The following is a 22,225-nucleotide window of genomic DNA, read 5'->3' on the forward strand; positions in this document are numbered from 1 at the left end:
CAACATTGATATGTTTAACCATGCTACTGGGGGTCTTCAGAGACCCCAGGAAAGTCTGACTTTGAATCCACTGTGTTCAGTAGTGTCTGCAATACTAGATTATGTTGCCTCATCTTTTCCCCCCATGGCAGACTTCCATCCTTACAGCATAGGCTGCCACTAACTACTTGATTTGTATGCAGTATAAAAAATTGAATTGGATTTGGAAATCCCTACCAAGAGATTTACAATATCAAATAAATTCATGAGGAAAGTAGAGCAAGGAGGTTGGAAAAGAAAGTAATTGATGCAGTATAATTCCACTCATATTTCTTGAAAAGAAGCCCTAAGTACAGTGGACCCACTGTATCTTTGGGATCAGGACCCATAGATTCAACCATCTGTAGATTCAAAGTGGAAATGGTGGTAATCTCTGGATGCCAGTCATTTTTTGGGCTTCTCCATTTTTTCCTAGGGAGCAATGAAAGTAATGCCAACAAATTATAAGATTCCAACCTAAGCTTTGGAATGATTGTAGTTTGCTCTGAGATTTGGTCACCGTTGGTATGACTTGGTATTGGATTTGTAGTTTGTTCTGTATAGACTAGTGCTCTCTCTGAAGGATAACATTATCTTGCTGTGTATCATTCTGAAAGTCCGAGAGTAATTTTCCTGCATTTGTGTGGCCCATGAGAAGCATATCTTCCCATGTATATAAATTTATGATCTTTATGTTTCATGTAAAGATTTTTTAATGTTTTGAATAGCACATCTGCTTAGACTTTGGGGAGATGCTGTCAGTCAGAGTAAATAGTACTAGCTCGTGTGGGCCATTCATTGCTTTAATAAATGGTTCAAATCCAGTGTCATACTACAGCAGCAGCAGAATTGAACTGGTGTAGAAGTAAAATTAATCTTAGAAATTGAGATTAGTAGGCCCCTTCCCTAGCACGCCTGCCCTCTTCACTTCCTGAGGTTAACCATGCTGTAGTATTACATTTCTGTATATATTACCTCATAGTTTTTGTTGTAAATCATGACCCTGCACATGTAATGTCATATAGCATGGAAAACAGGGAAGGAAAAGAGAGTATGTAAGCCCATGGCTTACTCTCAGTGTCTTCAGCAGCTTTCCCACTACTGTTGACTTCCTTAACCATTATGACCAATTATTTTGCTATTTCCCACATGATACAGCACAATGGGAGTTGTAACATAATGCATCTGGGGCACCTCCTTTCAGAAGTGTTTTTAAATAACCATCAGTAGATAGCAGCATTATATGTCACAAGGCCCTAAATGTGAATGGTTTTTATAGACATCACTTCCACGTAAGAAAATAGCCCTCTTGTGAGTTCTTGCTGTTTCTACTTACAGTATATGCATGAAATATATAGAGTTGTTAATAGATTGAAAGAAGTGAATAGAAAATTCTGATTATCAGTTTACCAGCTGTTAGGATTTCTGGAAGTTGAAGGCCAAAACATCTGGGTCCCCACAGACTGAGAACCACTGTCCTATATTGAGTCAGAACCAACATTCAAATTTGCTACATGTACATATCAATAACATATGTTCATTTCCAGCAGGTGTTGGGATATTGGGCATCAGATGAAAATAGTGGCGATGCCCAATATATTGACAATATATTTCTGCTTGAAATTGATGCTTTGCTGAAAAGAAAAGAATGCTGTAATTAATTAATTATTTCCCCTTCACCTTTCTTGTAGCATAAGCAGTACCATAATGGATGTAGACAGCACAATTTCCAGTGGACGTTCAACTCCAGTTATGATGAATGGACAAGGAGTTACTGCTTCATCAGCAAAAAGTATTGCCTATAACTGCTGCTGGGACCAGTGCCATGCTTGCTTCAACTCCAGCCCAGATCTCGCAGATCATATTCGCGCCATACATGTAGATGGCCAGCGAGGAGGGGTTTGTTTGTTTTCTTTTTGCTCTTCTGTGATGTCTGTATTCTGTGTTTTGGAAATGAACCTATTCCTGCTGCTAAGCTAAATGCCGAAATCTTTACTGAGAACTGCCACATCTCTCTCTATGTGTCTCTGTGTTTTTGAAATAATTAAAAAGGTTGAAATATATTCAGGCCACGGGTGAGAATTGTATTTTCTGTGTGCCATGCCAGATTGTTTCAGGGAGCTTCTCACTCCAAAACATCAAAAAAGCCTAATCCAAATTAGCCCTGGAGGCAAATGGAAGTGATGCATTATCACTGCTGTTCACTCCAAATAGCAACTGAAATGATACCATCCTCTGGCACTCCAGAGAAGTCTAAACATGGAATTTCAGAATGTACCCATCTCAGTTTTGTCAAAATAAGTTGAAGTTTGACTTGTACAAATGATAGAAGTTGATAAATAGTGAAAATAACCTCTCATTGTCTGTGTTGAGTTAATTAGACATAATTACAGAGTTGTTCAGATGCTGCATGGAAATAGTTTTAAAAAATCTTTACAGGGACCCAGTAACAGAAAGTGACTATTTAAAATGGCATGACAAAATAGCCATTCTCAAAGATATTTGAGACATTTGTGCCATAGTAATATTTGTGGATATGGGTTTCTTAGTGAGTATGCAATCAAACTCGAATGTTTTGTCTTTTTAACAATCTCAGAACTGTTTTCATCATTTAATGTAACAAATGTTAGTTTGCATTCTCATATAATATTATTTTAGTGTAATAGTGTGTGTTTGCCTTTTCAACGTAGTATTTCTTTTTCTCTCTTTGAGCAAAAGAGAAAAAATTAGAAATTTTAGAAAGCAAAGGGAGAAAAAACTGAATAAAACTTGCCAAGAAAATTCCATAATAAGTTCGCCTTGGGGTGGCCATAAGTTAGAAACAACTTGAAGTTACATAACAATAATAATTTGTTGTGTTCAGATTCTTCAGAGAATTTAACAGAATGGTATTTAGATAGGTCAGTGGACTCTTAGTTCAGAGGCATATTTCTCTTCTAGATTTTACTAATGCCATATTCAGTGTTCCCACTATGTTGGAGCCAGGGTGTGGCCTCTTTCCACAGTGTACGTCCTGGGAGAGAGACCCAAAGTATGCTTGCCTTTAGCTTTGCAGTCCCAAGGGAAAATTTCCACGTTTATCTTAATACTTTGTTTCAGAAAGATTGCCAGTTTAGGATTACAGTGTAAGCATCCCTTTCTGTAAACCTTGATACTTTAAACTCCACAATACAAAGTTTTTATGCAATATATTTTGATCTTACATTATAACTCCACAATACTGAGATTGTGCAGGCTTTCCAAAAGGGGTTTCTATTAATCATATATTTTACGGATTTTGTATTTCGAATATTTGTTAAATTCTGTATGGCACACGCACACACCTCAAATTCATATCAGATTCCAGATGTTGAATGACTTCCTCCTTTGTGTTCATTGGTGTTAGAAAAACAAATTCCGATAGTTTCATTCAGAAGGTTGCAGTCTGTAATTGAACAATACAACATTGTTATTAAAAAATGGCAATACATCTGATGAAATGGTGACATTCTTTGATATGTGGGTGGGTGAGAGAGATGGAAAGGAAAGCAATAGGTAGCACCTACTTTTGATTTAAATTCATTTCCCATTTGTTGGATATTGTACACTTCAGATAATATTTTATTCACTGTTTTGTGGAGTCTACAGATTCCTTGTGAGTTTAATTTAGAGGGGTTTTCATTTGCTAGACTTGTCAACCAAAGGCATTACCTTTTCTTTGGTGCCATTGCACAGTTACAGAAGATTGCAAATACTGGATCTGCTTACTTTCTGAATTTTGTTTATGCTTGAAAGAAGACAAGTATCAACCCCCCCCCCCCCCACACACACACACACACACATCCCTTCTAGAAAGAACAGAGGACTTTGGGAGAGTCAAAGATTTACATTCTTTGTATTTCTCAGCTTCTCAAAAAGAGTGCATGTGCATGAGGGAAAAGGATATAACAGCAGCAGCATCTGGAATTACCGATTCTATTTTGAGTCTGGTTATGCTTCTTTTTAAGTAGCTTTTTAAAGATTTTCCCCCCAACCCTTCTAGCAAGATTATATGATTTTCTAATCTCTTAATACATTAAAAAAAACTCAGTGACAATGTGCTCTGGATCATTTCCTTCTATTGCAACTGTTATTTTTTTAAAACAGGAACTTTACAAGTATCTGTAAACTCTGAAGGTGCTCTGCAATATGATACTCATTTCTGTTTTGGTTGCTAATTTAAAAGTGTTTCTCCCATTAAATGTGGGTAGTTGAGTCTTACTGGCATGATGCCAGTGGAGAGTGCTGGCCACAGAAGTTAACAGTTTCAACTGTGAAATGTGTTGAACATAAAGGTTTGCATGTTTTTCCTAACATAATCAGTCTCATTTTTGTATGTTAAAAATGAATTACAGCGGTAGAACTCATAAAAGAAAACAATTTCACACTTCACTTGAGAGCTGAGATTAGAATGTTCCCGAGTTTTGAGAATTGAAAACATGCAATTACATTGCTTCTATTCTAAGCACTGTTTTTTTTTCTCTTTAGGTATTTGTTTGCTTGTGGAAAGGTTGCAAAGTCTACAACACACCATCAACAAGTCAGAGTTGGTTACAGCGACATATGCTTACACACAGTGGTGACAAACCATTTAAGGTAACAGATTTTTTTATTACACTTTAGGTAACTTTGTAGTCTCTTTATTGAACTGAATACTGAATCAACATGAGTTTGCAGTTTGAATAAGATAGCATTTTCTGTAATCACTTACACATGGATACAAACAAAATGAACAAGCTTACATTTTTGGATATCTGTTTCAATTGAAGTTTTCCTCGTTTTGCTTAGTGCGTTGTCGGAGGTTGCAATGCTAGTTTTGCATCTCAGAGTGGGCTTGCTCGACATGTGCCGACACACTTCAGCCAGCAGAATTCTTCAAAAGTTACGAATCAGCCAAAGGCAAAAGAAGAATCTCCTTCGAAAGCTGGAATGAACAAAAGAAGGAAGTTAAAGAACAAACGAAGGCGCTCTTTACGTAAGCACATGCAACTTTACTAGTTCTGTGGTTTACTTCATAAAATTTAAAACTGCCTGTTGTACCTACTTTCTAATTCTTTAGGCAGTAGTCCCAATAGATCTTGTTTGCAGCTTTGGTATTATTCTACAGACTATCTCAGTATTTAAGATTAATTTCATTATCCCTGTTTTGAATTACTCTCCATCACTAACATTTTCCAGACATATTAACGATAATACTCAGCATCCAGGATATATGCTTCCCACTCTTATGTGTTTAATACAAGTTTGCAAATATGAAAACAACCACACACGAGGTGTAGCCTGTGATGAACCAAAAATGAAAGTTTTTCTAAATGTCTGTATTAAGTTTACAACATAGAATGGCAGTTACAAATGTTTTATATTCCCAGCACATAATTTTTATAAAGCTAATTCTATTTTACACTCAGTTTTCCTTAAAGCTAAAGTAAATAACTGTCAGATATGTTTGTTGTCTTTTGATGAAAGAAGTGTTGCATATAGATGAATCAACATGCTTTCTCTTTTCTCTTGCTGTAGATACCCTCACAACTGATTGTTTAAGCAGTCACATGGATATTTGCTCTATTAAAATGTTAACCATGTTTATATAGTTGTAGCTGAAGTCTCAGATCTGCTGTTCCTAATACACTAAACCTAGTTTGCTGGCTGTCACTTATATTTCCAATAATCATTATACATTTCGAAAGTATAAAGCTTCATGTTCAATTTTCTACTTAGCATGAGACGTAGGTTTGATCTCCAAAATGGCAAATAGTGCTTAGCTCTTGTTCTCATTAATAACCAGATGTAGAAACCATTTGCTACAGCAAACTATGATTAGTGTCAAACTGAAAGTAAAACCATGCCAAGTGTGACTATGTGAGCCTGTAGCTTGTGTCTGGTCTTTGAACTGAAAACAAGACATTTGGATAATCTATTCAGTAGAATTTTGGTTGTAATTTGAAAAAAAACACAGTGGCCTTCTGTATAGTTTTTGCTGTAACATTTAACAATTTTTTTATTTCTAACTGTTTATAGCAAACGAGAGTGGTATGAATGAAAATAATTGTATACAGTAGCTGTATCATTATTAAGGTTCCTTATAAGCTTGTAGGTACCCAATCTGTTTTCTGACCTACACAAAAAATAGTCTTGACTCACATTTCTAGTGGGCATATGCAACTGTTTCCTTCTACATATTAATTGTGGTCAGGACTTTGAAGAGCAGTTCTACCTATACAGTAGGCCATGGTATAGTTTTTTTACAACTTTATACCCAATACTTTCACTTCCATAGTGCTGGAATCTAATTAATATACACTTTAGATCGCATGTGTATTTGACAGAATTGTTAACTACACACACACACATGTGTGGTTTGTGTATAGGCCAGAATAGCGCACAAAATATAGATATGAAACCCTAAATTTCTTTCTAAACGAAGGTGTTGTTTTTAACAAGCATTTATTTCTGAGTTATATATGTGCTTTAGGATTTAATTAATTTGGTTTACTGTAACTAGATCATTTTTGTACTACAGATTGAGCAAACATCCCTTATCTGGAATTCTGGGATCTGAAATCCAAAACTATCTACATGGGTGGCTGAAATAGCAGTACAGTGTTCCCTCACTACTTTGCAGTTCACTTTTTGCGGATTCGCTGTTTTGCGGTTTTTCAATAAATTCCAAAAGAATATTATAAATCATAAAAATTACATTTTACAGCCTAAGGAAGAGAGGAAGGAGAAGCTGAAGGGAGAGTAAAGGAGCCCAAGTGGCAACAGGAGGAGAAGGAGGCAATTTATCAACACATGATTGGTTGATAAAGACTTAAAATAGTGTATAACTACTAAAATAATGTATAAATATTAAAATAAATACAGCGTTCCTACTTCGCGGATTTTCACTTATTTCGGATGGTCCTGTAACTTAACCCCCACAATAAGTGAGGGAACACTGTACCTTCATTTTTTAATAATTTGATATACATAAACTTTTGTCATGTACAAAATTATTAAACATGGTTTTTTTAATTAAAAAAATGACCTTCAGGCTATGTAAATTAGAAGCATGCATTAAAATCGTGTTTAGACTTTCCAAGATATCTCATTATGTAAAATATTCAAAATCTGGAAAGAAAATGCAGAATCCAAAACACTTCTGTTCCAAAGCATTTCAGATAAGGGATTCTCAACTGAGTCAATATGACTGAGCAGCTTTTGGGGGGTACTGTTTTTGTTTTGTCCCAGTGCATCTGCAGTCGGCTGATTTATAACTAAAAGTAACTTCTGGTTGCCGTTTCTGGTTTGGTGGAACAGCAGTGTTCTATGTAAATCAATCACATTTATTGGCCAGGAAGAATGAGCTATCTTTTCTGGGTGTCTTTTCATTAGAAAAATATTGCAGGGTGTAGGTTTGGGGACTGTACAAAGGAGATTAGGGCCACTTGCACCCTACGGGCTGCACTTTGGCCTCCCCTGGTTTAATACCAAATGAACACAGATTGTACTGATTGGCATAGATTGCAGCTAAAGAGTTTTCAGTCATAGAAGGATGTTGAATCTACTTCAGCTAAAACTGTAAGTTATAAGACAGCTATTATGGAAACGACCATCAAATGTTAATTTATGTTAATTTATCTTTGCTGTGTGTGATATGAGATTGTATAGAACATATAGTTTATAATTATATTGTTTTGTAAATATAAAATTCCAAGAATATCTAACCAACTAAACATCATCTTTGGATATATTTCTTGGCTATCCTTTAATTACAAGTTGGCCAAAGTTATTTTAGACAACTGCTACCACAGTTAAGACAACATAGGTGAGGGAATAGTATGTGATTAATACAGTATTGATAGTTAATCTGATTATCAAGTTTTATCTCTAGTAAAATATGAGATAAAAATAGAATGAGATTGGAATCCTGCTAGGGATGTATGCATAAGTGTGGCACCATTATACATGCTTGAATATGGTGCATTTAGTTGCACAGTGTCACAGTTCACTAATGTAGCTTTATGCAAACAACTAAAGAATTCAGTGAACATACAGGAATTTTCTGTGTCCTTGATGTTAATCTTGCCCGATGTGTTTGTTTTGTTATGTTTTGTTTTATGCTAATTTTATTATGAAAATTACATTTGTCCTGGAGACGAATCATTAGCGTTTCTTTATATTTCTTAAACAACAAAATCTGATTGGTATATACTAAGAGGACTACATAAAGTTGAAATGATCAAGGAATTGTTTTCCCCAAAACCAATATTTTGGTTGAGAAGAGGGATTTTTAAAAATATAATTACTAAAAAATCTTTACAGTTTATAATTTTAAACAATTGCCATATGAGATTCATTCTAATTAAAAAATATACTGTTTTACAGGCAACATAGATATGTAAGCAAATCTATTTTCCACTGAGGGTTTTTGATTACTGATTTTTTAGTAATTATATTTACTATGACCTATTTCTTTCATTGCCATCATGGTCTATGTTGCGAGGAGACTACCCAAAAGGTGCTGCTATGTAAGGGGAATTGGGCTGTGACTGCTTTCTCACAGTCTACAGATGCCCTATGGATCACAGTGGGATGGGCAATTACTATGGGTCCAGGACCTTGTGGCAGCGCAAAAACAATTCATCACCCTGAGGTGGCTCGAAATCAGCATCTGGATTGGAGAAGTTGGCATTATGTGAATTGATGCTACCTGGCAACCTATTTAAATCGGTTGAGGCAGGCAGGCAAAGAACTACAGGGACTCAGAAAGAGTGGAGATCTGCAAAAATAGTAAGAGGATTTTCCCGGCCTTTGGTGAAACACATATCACCCTACAAGCAAGTGAGTTGCTTAGTAGGTTTACGGAGTTCGGAGGAAACTGTTTTAAATACAATTTTAACATGTGCGCTGAAAGAAAGAAAAAGTTTTGAGTAAGGCCAATTGTGGGTGCAATATTTGAAGCCTTGTTTTGGAGTTGAATACTGTTTTTATTTCTTTTTAGCAAGGCCACATGATTTCTTTGATGCACAAACTCTGGATGCCATACGACATCGAGCCATTTGCTTTAATCTCTCTGCTCACATAGAAAGTTTAGGAAAAGGACACAGTGTTGTATTCCACAGTACTGTAAGTATTACTTCCTGTTAATAGTCCTGTGTTTTAATATGATGTCCAACATTCTTAAAGTGGCTCTTCTCTTTGTTACTTGCATAACCTTCTACAAATTTCATTTTTTGTTTCATGCATAAGAATATCAGTAAACATATTTTGAAAAGTAAATGTGTGGCCTGACATTCCTCCAGGGATCTCAGGATCCATTATGCAGCATTAACTTTTCTCTCCCTCCTTTAATCGCAGCAACACTTTTTAGGTTGGTTAAGCTAAAATGACATGTAGCACATGGGGTTTTGGCTTAGCAAAATTTGGGACCTGCTTTTCATGAAACTAGCATTGTATTTCTGATCAAAAGGCTATCCTGTGCTGGCTATGATGAGATTAAAAGTTTTGCTGAAATGGGTACAGCTATCTTAATTGCCATGACGTTTTTAAAAGGAGAAGTACACCCAGCTTTGCATAGTTACATGTTGAGACTCCTCCTTTGGGAATGTGCTTCATTTCCTATGAAAATCAGCCCTTTTTTTGTTTCCATCTGAAGTGTTTCTTGCTATGTGGCTATGGAAGATATGGCCATGTTTATTGACTCTGCCCCATGTCTTTCTTTCCTGATGGCTCATTTCCATAGGAATACACACACACATGTAAGCTGTAGAAAGTTCATCCTCAATGTATGTAAAACATGGAATGAAAGGGGGAAGCTAATGAGCACATTTCCACTTCCACTCCTTCACAGAGAATGTGTGTTGTGGTTCCTGAATTAGACAAACTATTTTTTAATGTGTAGCTCTTCGTAAATCTATTGCAAACTATTATTTCAAATTACAAATTTGAGGTTTGAGGTAACCTCAATCTACTATGACCTAGTTCTTTCTTTGCCTGCTATATATAGCAAACAGAAAGCTTTAGTGACAGGTATTAGACAAGAAATATGAAATTACGGAAATAACAAGTGAGCCATCAGCATGTTTCATGTTGTCAAAGTATTGTTTAGATGAGGATTTGAAAGCAGATGTCAAAATAATTGTAAATGGTAAGTTGCAAACAAGCTTACAATCCCTCTAGCATCTTAAAAACCGAGAAAGTGTATTGGCAATGCAGTACTATAAATTTGAAAAAATAGTTATGTCAAGAATATTAGTATTATTTAATGAGAGTACATTATTAATTGGTCTACTTAAACAATTTTTGTTATGGATCGGCCAGCATTTTTAAAGCCCGTTTTTCGGAATCCTCATTTTGAGTTATTTCTCCTGTACTCCAGTAGAGGTCAGCAGAACCTCATTTATATGTGTTCTTTGTACCTGGCGAGGTGGATTTTTCTTTCTTCCCCCTCCTCTCATCAACAATTTTACTTTTTTTAAAGTATTTCACAAGGAGAAAAGACTTGAAGACAAGAACGCTGAAACATAGTTACATGAAAATTGTAACCAGATTTGGGAAAGCGATATATGTGTTCTTAATTTGTCTGAGTTGTATAATTTATAACACTTCTAAAGTTTGGGTTTGCAGAATGGAGAGAACACAATGCAGAGCGCTCTGTAGCAGCAATGCTTGTGAAGGCTTCCAGCCAAGCCATCTCTCCTGGAGACTAGCTAGAAGAGAAGTTCCCACAGCAGGATTGGAGATAACAGCAGGAATCCCTGCCGTATCTCATCCTTCTCTGGATAGTGAGTGGTTTGCAAAGCCAGCTGCACAGTCAGCCAAAGCCTCCATGAGCCAGTGTTGGCTGGTAGCTTCCATGTCAGTGGGATGTTGACTCTGTTCCAGTTGCAGTCTGAACTTTAATGCAAGGTGCTGAACCTGTCTTCTGAATAGGTACAGCACTTTGGATAGTCCCTTATAGTTAATTTGGCTAAAACTGAGAGAAGATTAACAGCCTTATTGGCACGGAAGGCAAGAGCTTCCATTGCCAGGACAACTGTAGTCAGTGCTCAGTAAGTTCTTGGAAGCACCAGCTGAGATCACTTTGTTCTTGTTTTCTCTTTCTTGGAGAAAAAAGTATGAGGAACAAAATAGAGATTTCTGGCTGAACCACCTTCTGGAAAACATCCAGTCAGCATTTTGCGAAGGGGTGCAATGAACAAGGTCTGGTGATTCAAACAGAGTAATCGCTAAGATATAGTTTATGTTTGACGGAAATGGTCATCATAGAATATGAAGGAAATCTCTGTGGCAAACCCAGGTCTAAGTCTCAAGTTACCTCTAAACCTTGTTTGTTGTTTCAAGGTCAGGCTGTTGAGTGAAGACAATATTTAGAAATGTTTCAAGTAATTGCACTAATGGTTATTCTTAGGTAATGGCAAAGAGAAAAGAAGATTCTGGAAAGATAAAGCTGCTGCTTCACTGGACACCAGAGGACATGTAAGTTACTCATATTTTGAAAAAGTGGGATATAAATCAAATAACTAAATAAAAATAATAAATAGGTTCAGAAAAATGTCATTTGGGATGTTTGTTGTGCTTAATACCCAGCTCACAAAGAACTGAAAAGTTCTTTAATCTTGCCACTGCTTCCTCTGACAGAGTTGCCAAACTGTAGAAAGTCACATAAAATATATTGAAACATTATTTAAGCGCAATGATTATAGTTATTGTAATGTTTATTGTAATGCAGATACCTATAAGCAGTTTTGGAGGCTCTGTGGGGAGAGCTTCGCACAGTTGCAGCCACCCATGGAGTTTTATGGACCTTTCCCACAGGATATCTCTGTAACAAGTTCTTCCAATGTGCTTTCCGTAGGCAGTTTATTAGAGAACAGAATATTGGACTAAAGAAGCCTTTGATGTGCCCCAGAATGGCTCTTACAATCTTCTTGTGCCATTAGTCTGTGACAAAGTAGAGGAATAGAAGGCCACTCATTAATCTTTGACTTGTGGTTGATTTTGTTATTTATGTTTGACCTTAATGTCACGATGAAGGGGTAACTTCATGCATTGAAATTACATTAGGCTGGATTAAAATATATTTGTGCAACAAGAGGACAAGCAAAACAAAGGTTAACTTAATGTTTGGAGGTATTTGCGATGGCTCCAAACACATTTTGTCAAGAGTCAGACGCCAGTTAACATACAAACAGAGTTTATTCCGAAGATAAGCCAGAAAATAACATAAACACAGGAAATATCCTTGAAACACTTCACTTTTCAGTGTTTCGAGAGTAGATTGGACAATAATAACTCAAAAACAAGCCACGCTAATTTCCCATGCTGGCATTCAATAAAAAACTAAATAACGCTTCAATTCAGCTTTGGAAAACAAATAGAGTTAATTGCTGGAAAATAAACAAACTAGAAAAGCAATAAAGCTGCTTCCACGGTGCAGATAAGCCGAAAGCCTCAAAGGGATGATGAATAGCCGTCGTCAGAGGAATCCAAGGTCAGGTCAGGAGGCAGCAGAAATTCCGAAAGACAAACCAATAGTCAGAAGCCGGGAGTAGCCGTCAGTCAGAGGGTGTAGACAGAAGCCAGGTCAAATTCAATCCAAAGTCCGAAGAGGGTGCAGTCATCCAAAACAGGTCCACGATAAGACACAGCGAGAGCCAAGCTAGGTGATATCAGCAGATTCAAATCATAGTCCAAGTCCCGTCTTCATGGAAACACAGAGATCCCAATGGCGCCTCAGCAACACCTTGCCACACGCAAAGTGCAGTGGCCAAACATTCCCATTTTATTCCCCTTCCTCCTGGGTGACCAAACACTCACACCCAAACACCAGGTGTCCCAAATCTACTCAGAGTCTGAACTCCACACAGCTAGAGCTCGTGGATCTGGAGTACCTAGCAATTCGTCGGAGTCCCAATCATCCTGCCCACACTTAGCCCCATGAACACTTAAAGAACCATCCTCCCTTCTCCAAGCATCCCAATTGGGATCAGCTCCTGCAGAAACCCCAGGTTCAGAAGTATCCATAGGCCCCAAATCCCCAGACATCTCCGGTAGCTGTGCCCATTCAGTGCCCACTTCCCCAGCCACCACCTGTTCCTCAGCATCCATCTCCCCATCTGAATCTTCCTCAGAAGATCCCCCATATAGCTCTCTAAGTCGCTTCCTGCGCAACTCCTCCAGTGAACCCTCATCACGAGGGTTTTTTCTTCCTCTTCAAATTCCATCACCATCAACCATAATCCCCGAAGGCGCAGTCACAACACATTTGGAGATAGATATATTGCGGAAGGGGAATCCCAGGGTATGAAGGAGGCAGAGGAGAGAAATCTACGTTGTGAATGTGTTTCCATTTGTGTGATATTGGAATTCAACTTCTATTCTGATAAGTTAAAATAGCAGTACAACATAATGGATTTTAAAATGTACAAGATCGTAATTCTGTTAGCCTATTGCGATTATTGGCTTCAAAGAGGAAGAATAAGTTCTCTGATCTTTTGACTAATTTCTCATGGCCCATATCCCAGAGGATACTTCCTTTTGCCAGGAATATCATTGATACAGCCAGCATACCATGCTATATTAGACCCTGAGAACAATAAAAGTATCATTACAAGCTTCATTAATTCATTGTCCAAAGCCATATTTCTAACCTTGATGTTAAAGCCAATAAAACACAGCTGTTAGTATTCAAAAGTAGAAGTAGATTCTAACCAGTCAGATGTGAAGGATTGTATTTTTAAAAGGCATTCAGTGCAATTATTTTTACCATGTGATTATAGTGAGAAAATGAGGTTGCTCACTTTTAAATATTTTATTTTATTTATAGTCTTCCTGATGTGTGGGTAAATGAAAGTGAGCGACATCAATTAAAAACAAAAGTAGTTCATTTGTCAAAACTACCAAAAGATACTGCCTTGCTTCTGGACCCAAACATATACAGGTAACTTCCCAGTATTTGTTCTCTTCTCTCATTGTGACCTTAAAGCCTCACTTGACTTTTCTAAGCTGATATTAAGCTAAATAATATACCCAGCATATTTGGACCCCCTAAACATTTCCTTAAGTTCTGCTTATATTTGTTTGCCAAAAGTTAGGGATAGTAATATTGATATCCCAATACATCATCTTCCATCCAGAAGTTAAGCTTTGAGGCCTGAGATTATTGAGCAGTTCTCAAACTGGAACTCTAGGGGTTTGAAAAACAGGGAATGCCTGTATTTACCGAGTGTATTTTACTTTTTTGTGCTTGGTGTACAGAAAGTCTAGTAATGGAGGTACATACAGAGGAATCCTGATAGATCACTTCTGTTAAGATCACATGCTGGTTTGTATACCAATTTTTTGTATACAAGTTATTTTTAAAGTCCAAATTTATATTTTTACTCATTAGCCTGTACTATATGTAGTATTAAAACCTACATTCAGGTTTTAAAAATTGAAAGCCTTTTTCTTTCTACTTTTGGGAAGGGGACCAAATCTCACTTAGTTCATTTCAACATCAGGTTTTTCTTGGAAAATGATGAGAGAAGTCATTCCCAAAAATTGATTTCTTTCCTTTTTATTAATGCTCTCTAGGTGTTTATAATTGTACTGTAACATTTTTCCAAAGGTAATCTGAAAGGCAGGGTTAGGAAAGACCTTGGTCTGAAATCATGTAAATTGGCTGTAAGAACTCAATGTAAATTGAAAGAACTCCGTGACCAGTGAACTGTTAGTCTACATACGTTTCTGACTATATGTCAGTTATGTTCATTGGAGCCCCTAGTAGCACAATGGGTTAAACCATTGTGCTGGCAGGACTGCTGACTGACAGGTCGGCGGATTGAATCCAGGGAGAGCGGGAGAGCTCCCTCTGTCAGCTCCAGCTCCCCGTGCGGGGACATGAGAGAAGCCTCCCACAGAATGGTAAAACATCAAACATCCAGGCATTCCCTGGGCAACATCTTTGCAGATGGCCAATTCTCTCACACCAGAAGCGACTTGCAATTTCTCAAGTCACTCCTGATACAGAAAAAAAAGTTATGTTCAGAGTCGATCCAAAACATGACAGTGAACACTGGAGTGAGGTTTTGATGATGATACAGCCTTTCAGATTACCTTTTATTTTCCATATTTGTATTAATCAACTTAAATTTTTCTTTGTGAAAATGTGTTCTGTGCACTAATGCCATTTAACAGAAATAGCACAAATAATCATAGCTATTAATCACAAAGCAAATTTGTCCTGTAACATACGCTCTCTAGTTTTCAGGTATATATGTAGTGCAACTGTGCTAAAGAAATTGTACAAAGGTTTAGACTGCAAACCTAATCAAGCTTCTACTGAAATGAGTGATTATGCCCCAGACTACTGTCTACAACTATACATATTTATAATATGTGTGTGTGTGTATATACACACCTACCTACCTACCTACGTACTCATGGGGGCTTTTCAATCCTCCCACTTTTTCTTAAGTTTCCTGAAAGGTCAGTAGAAGCTCTGGGACAGTACTTTCTGAAATGCTACCATCTCACCATGCAGTCACTTTCTGTGCATATTGCTGTCAGGAATCTTCTTGTTTCTATCGTACTGTAACCCTAATGCGAACTTACGGTTTTCCTGGCAAGATCTATTAAGAGATGGTTTGTTGTTGCCTTTTTCTGAGGCTGAGTGTGACTTGCTCAAAATCACCCAGTGGTTTTCCATGGCTGACTGGTGATTCAGACCCTGATCTCCAGCATCATAGTTCAACACTCAAGCCACTATACACACTGGCTCTCTTTTCATTCACCTACCTTTGCGCTTACTGTTGCACTTACACTTCTTCACACTTGGCTATATAATTGGAACTATTCCATGGGAACAGAATTGGAATAAAATTCCTCAGAACAATCCAAGGAATTCTTTGCTGGTCTAAAATGTGAATATTTCAAAAGAGTTGGATACCATTGCAGTATCCTAATGAGATACATCTGTTTCCTAATAATGGAATTATCAAGAGTCAAAAATGCACACCTCTGACCGTACATATCTTTTTACCAAATGTGTATTGATTTTCAGATCCAGATGTATTTTCAGAGAGCACAGTTACATAGCCAAACAATAGAAGCATTTCTGTATACTTCAGACTGATTCCCACCATAGCAAAAACATAATTTGTGAATTTTTAAACCACTGTATGGTGAATTTCTTTGGATTTTCCTCCACCGATGCAGTATTTCCTTTTCCTTCCTAGAACAATGCCACAGAAGAGGTTGAAGAGGTAGAATCAACGGGGGGCACCTCATCTTACCATCTTATTCATTGACCATGGAATTAGAATTGAAATTGCACATTAGACAAATCCTTCCATCCATCTTCTGCCCCTACCATACGGCTGCCAACTTTAGGTGATGATTATGCTTGGCATAACTTTCTGAAAATGAAGTTGACGCATCCGTGGAATATATTTTATATAATATATTGACATACCTTCATGGAATGGTACGATGGAAGATGGGGCAAGCGCTCTTCCAGCAATATAATGGGTGCTCTCAAAGGCTTTGCATGCTTACTGCTTTTTATTTTAATACTTTTCTATAGCTTGTATGGATGGGATGTCAGTACGAAGTTGCCACGTATGGCCCTCCCTGCAGTTTTTTTAAAACAAGTTTATTGCGATCTTGTCATTGGTAAAACAGTTAGCACACATGAACATACACTAGAGAGAATCCTTTTCTTAAAAGTATGGTGAAGAGTATCAATTGTCACTTTTGTGAATTTGTGGTGTTATATCACATATCCCTAAGTGGTGGTATCATGTTTAAGCAAAATGGTGGTGGCATATTTGCAGTTCTAGTGAAATATATATTCAAGAGAGGGTGATTAAATGTTGTGTTGCTGTATATCCGGACCTCTCCATAAGGCTATTACTGTATGTTAGTAAGACTTACTTTAATAATCACTTCAGAAAAATAAATAAAAGGTAAGAACATTGTTTTGTTTACTACTGGGCCTTTAAAACTCCTGTTTGCTTCTAAAGAATCTCCTATCTCCTTTTCCCCTCCCCTTGGCCTAAATATTTTGAGCTGTCAAAATTGTATTTTTTAAAAAGAAGCATCTAAAAATACAATCGTTTATGCACCAAAGTTGGGTATGAAAAAAATTTAAATTGCTTCCTCGCTTTACTAAGCAAAAAAAATTATGGATTTTCTTAACCTACAGGAATAGAAAAAAATGTGTGTACCTTGTTCGTCTTGTAAGGAGACAAAAAAGTTGCATATAGATGGGACATTGCTTGTAAATAATTTTGCAGATTTGTAATATATTTTTATATTAAGAAATGTAGATGTTTTTCTAGAGGCATGGAAGTTGAAATGTATATATTATGGTAGAAATAATATTGAAGGATATTGTAATTCACTAGTGCTGCCAGAAGAATCTGTTTAAAAGCAAGCACCTTTTTTAACAATAAAATAAGTCTTTTGGATTTCTAAGAGGCTATATACTACTGTTTGTAAGAACAAAACACACGAAACATCCTTCCAGAAGTCTTTGAAGTATGCTCAGTATCCATAGGAGGTTTATGGCACTCATTGCTGATAATGGATATGTATCAGTTTTTTCCTCACTTGTTGGAAGGAACAAATGTAAAAATGAATAAATGGTGGCTATATGCAGTCAAACTGCATGATTAACCCTCCCTGTTTAGGAGGATTTTTTGCATTACTACAGTGAATATAAATACCAGCTGTTTTTACACTAATTTTTTTTATAAAATAGCAAAAAAATAAATATAAACTCTCTGGTTGGAGATGTTATCTTTTTCCAAAGCCATCAAAAGGTCTACATTAATGAAAATGGGATGCTTTCTTGGCTCCCAGTGAGTTTAGAATGTTCTATAAACATTTAAATTCCATATTTATGTGCATCTTATAAGCACTGCTCACATGGAATAGGTCTGGAATAAACACTGAACAATGGTATTTCATAAAGATCTGTAGCAATGTAACTATTTAAAACAAATGCAGTTTGTTTTTTTGTTTTTAATTTTGCTTGAGCACTTCAGTTACTGCTTAATCTTTATCTTATGGTCATCTGCAATTGCTTTGGTTCTTTTTAAAATATATATATATATAATTGCCAAATAGGTGTTTTCAGATATAGTTTGTATTTGTATTTTTTTAATTTTATTGCTTTATGAGTTTCTTCTATGCCATGCATAATTGACAGATGATTGTAGTCCTTGCCTAAGTATTTTTTCTAATAAAACCATGCAAATACAACCACTTTTAAAGCTTCCCATTGTTTTTTGTTGTAACAGGGTTTTAGAATTTAGAGGCCAGTATATAATTAGTTTCTCTTCGGGAACTATTAAAATTAATGTTAGTCAACGGTGTGCTTCTAGTAATATAGGCTGCAATCCTATGCGATAATCAAGGAGATTATATATGATTATTTCTAAATGTTCCAGTACACTGAATGTAGAGACCTCATCCTTCTCCTTGCATCTTCTCAAATGGGATTATTGAAAATGAATTTTCCCATGTTTAATAGTTGTATTAGCCGTTTTAAGCTCAAAAACTACATTAACATTATTATCACCTCTGTCTTCGTAGGTTTGAGTCACCTTATTCAGACAAATGAAATGAAAGTCTGTCCAAAGTTCTTACTGCTGTAATGAAGTATAGTCAAAGGATTCAAGAAAGAACTTGGTTTTACTGTGCTGTAAGGCAATTTCCACTACCTTTGAAAGAACCCAGGTTTTATCTGACATCCTTGAGCGTGAACACTCCTGAATTTTCTGAACATTTCATTTAATCCATTATATTATCCATCATATGCAATCTTAAGTTACTGAATGCAGTGCTACTGTATCCTGCATAAATAATAGTAGGGTCCTACTCAATCTTCTCTGAGTTTTCCGAATATTTAGTGTGCTATAATTTTCACAATTACTTCCTTCCAAATGCTTGCTGTTAGATTTCCTCCAAGTACTAATGGTGATAAAGTAAGCAGTTGTGTATTGTGGATCTGTGATGAGGGAGGGAATGGGATGACCTGAAGGCTGCAAGTGCCCCTTGGCTCCCTTATGTCTCATTTTTAAAAATAAGCCTTTCACCAACACATTCTTTGGCCAAAAATAGCTTTTGAGGACCATAAATTTTTTTTCAACCAAAAATAAATACACACCCTGCTGATTTGGCTCTCACCTTTGAAATAAAATCATACAGTAACAGGAAGTAACTTCTGGTCACTAGAAATATCATTCCTGTTCATTGCCATCTATGCTGATGCAGTTCACCAAGGTGCCAAAAATAGCCTTCTGTTGATGAGCCACATGCCCACTGCTGCTTTACAGTATTTCTACGCATTATTGTTCTTTCCATAAGGAATGGTACTAAGATCACTGGAAAATAATTGCAAAGTGAACTACCGTTTTAAAGAATCCTATATATCCCTGCAGTCTATTAACAACTTACCTTACTGATGAAGAGTGCTTGTGAGAGGTAGTTCTGAATAATCCGTACAAGTGTAGTTAACTATGAGTATTGCTGTATTTAAAAAATCCAGGAGTGATTTGTGATGTTTTTCTTCTTACCTTGATAATAATAATCTAGAACTAGTCTTTAACACAGTCCTAATGCTATCCAAATGTTGGGAACTGCAGTTCTCACAAGCCTAGATGGCCCATGGTCAAGTATATTGGATTTATTATGTTAATGAGGCAATGAACTATTATCAAAAGCCAACTTCCTGGGTACCATGTTACAGCTTAGAGCCAACAGCAGTTGTTTTGGTAATGGGTAGCCATGTTGCAATACTAAACATCAGCAATCTTGGATGTCAGAGCTTGAAACACTGGGCGTAACAACTCAATTTAGTTTTTCACCCAAAGTAGAATAAAGTAGTTGCATTCTCCCCAAAATATAGCTAGAGATCCACCATTGTCCACTTCTTCTTTAAACAGTAACCATTGCATTTTAATGCTGTTATTGTATCAGATTTACTCAAAAGAAGTAAAAAATAGATTCTCTAGGACTTTGTAGAGTTTCACAGTGATGAGCAAGTAGTACAGATAAAATACAAAAATGTGGGCCTCATGTTGTCCCTATAAACAGTGCCACAAGAGGGTGCAATTTACCTTTGCTAGGCTTCTCTGCCAGAAATACAGAATATATTGCAGTCTCAGCACGAGGACCCAAGTTCCTGGGTCTTGTCTTTATGGGTCCATAGTTCTCAGCTCCACATAGCCAGGCCCCAGCCCTTAGTTAGATAGAACAAAGGCCTTGGTTAGGGATGTCATTTCAGGGAGTCCCACAGCTTCCAAACTGGGTAGACTTTTCTGGCTCTTGCCTATGGAACTGCAGAACTCACTTGTGTTTATCCATAAGTTACTGAAATATCCATAAGTTATTGATTCCTCATTGTAAAATGATTAGATAATTAGTCCCCTTCTTTTTGCATGAAAAAACTATCCAAACATTAGAAGAAAGTTTCTGATTGTAAGAGTTGTTCAATAGCAGAATATACTACTTCTGAGAATAGCAGATTCTCCTTATTTGGAGGTCTTTGAACAGTACTTGGATACATACACTGCTTTAGTTGTGCCTTCCTGCATAGCATAGAGCTGGAACTTGGGGTTCCTTTTATGGTTCTCTTTCCAGAATTTCTACTTCCATGACTCTCATCTTCCCACAAGATAACAATGGTGATAGCCATTTTGAAATTTGTAAGCTTGCTTTTAAAAGTAATTTTTTATTGAGTCAGAAGTGACTTGCAAGTTGCTTCTGGTGTAAGAGAATTGGCTGTCTGCAGAGATGTTGCCCTGGGGACTCCAGGATGTGTTACTGGGAGGCTTCTCTCATGTCCCCGCAAGCTAGAGCTGATAGACGGAAACTCACGCTGTCTCATGGATTCGAACCAGCAACCTTCAGATCAGCAACCCAACCTTCAGGTCAGCAGTTCAGAAGGGTTTAACCCACTGAGTTTATATTATAGTCCCAGTTACTGTTGCCCTTAATTTTTTCTAAAGTAATGCATTATTTTCCCATTGGTAGAGCCCAATGAAACGGACAAATCCAAGAACTGTTGGAATGTACCTCCAATTACCCTGGCCCAGTTACATACCCTAGCATTGTGGCTATGCCCCTGAGTTGGAAGAGCTTTGAAACTAGCGTCACACCCCACTACTTTTTTGGGGCACTTCTGGCAGATTGCTCTGTCTGCAGGTTGCGATTAACACAAATCCCTTACAATCAACATATTTTGAATTAGAATATCACTATGTGTCATATTTAGAAAGGAGGCAAGCATGAGGAAACTGATCCACAAACTTTTCATCTGTTCCTCCTGCAGGAAGCAGTTGCCTTCTATATCTGTGCTCTCTTTAAAGGCTTGGATAAATGAATGTATGGTGCATCAACACTGTAGAATCAATGCAGTTTGACATCACATTAACTCCGTGGCTTGTTGTCGTGGAATCCTAGGAGTTGCAGTTTTATAAGGTCTTTAGCCTTCTCTACTTAAAAGCGCTGATGCCTCACCAAGTTACAAATCCCAGGATTTCACAGCATTGATCCGTGGCAGTTAAAATGGTACCAAGCTGCATTCAGTCTATAGTGTAGATGCACCCTTAGTTGCTTTTGCTGTACTGTACTTCAGAGCTGTTCCTCATGAATACTTAAAAAGGACAACCTCAGGAAAATCCAGGCTTCTGCGAAGGAAAAAAGTTTCTTCTAAGGAATGACCCTTTGTATGCGAGTCCTTCTGCCTGATGGTAGGAAGACATGCAATTGATGGTCCACTTAACTCTGCTACTGTCTTCCAAATGAACCAAGACCCTTGGCAGAATTACTACAGTTTAATCTGACAGTCACCTTCAAAGTGATGAATCCTTTGTTTCTGCTTCTTTGAGGAGGAGGCTCTCAGCTTTTCAGTTTGGGTGGATTGATTATGCCCTAAAATGGAGGAACAGTGAGAATGAAAAGGAACAGACTGTGCTCCTGAATTAAGGCCTGTGTATACACAAACATGTATTATAGTGCAGGAAGAAGTCAAGGAAGTAAATTACTTCCACTATTGCAGGCTGCTTTTGCTCCCTCTACATCTCTTAAGATCTCAAGCAGAAGTCAAGTTTAACTTGTATGGTTCTCTGAGACAATGCTGGGGGACCAGGCCTCTCCAAAATATGCCTCATACCTCCCTTTGGAGGGCAATGGCCCTAAAAGGTAAGTTGCCACT

At 37.1% G+C, this 22,225-nt stretch overlaps 1 protein-coding gene across 2 annotated transcripts in view; it reads left to right on the forward strand.

Moving 5' to 3' along the window:
* The window catches only part of aebp2 (AE binding protein 2), a 31,745-nt gene extending 13,474 nt beyond the window's left edge, over positions 1–18,271 (forward strand). Inside the window, exons 2-8 of one of the 2 annotated variants that reach the window (XM_062983164.1) lie at positions 1,710–1,917; positions 4,525–4,632; positions 4,825–5,011; positions 9,020–9,144; positions 11,429–11,496; positions 13,847–13,960; positions 16,239–18,271. In XM_062983164.1, the coding sequence (XP_062839234.1) occupies positions 1,710–1,917; positions 4,525–4,632; positions 4,825–5,011; positions 9,020–9,144; positions 11,429–11,496; positions 13,847–13,960; positions 16,239–16,269 (841 nt within the window). In that variant the 3' untranslated portion in view covers positions 16,270–18,271. The remainder of the gene's footprint in view (positions 1–1,709; positions 1,918–4,524; positions 4,633–4,824; positions 5,012–9,019; positions 9,145–11,428; positions 11,497–13,846; positions 13,961–16,238) is intronic. The other variant, XM_062983165.1, reaches the window with a different exon arrangement.
* Positions 18,272–22,225: the final 3,954 nt, after the last annotated feature.

This window comes from Anolis carolinensis, chromosome 5 (genome assembly GCF_035594765.1).
Source record: "Anolis carolinensis isolate JA03-04 chromosome 5, rAnoCar3.1.pri, whole genome shotgun sequence".
NCBI lineage: Eukaryota > Metazoa > Chordata > Lepidosauria > Squamata > Dactyloidae > Anolis > Anolis carolinensis.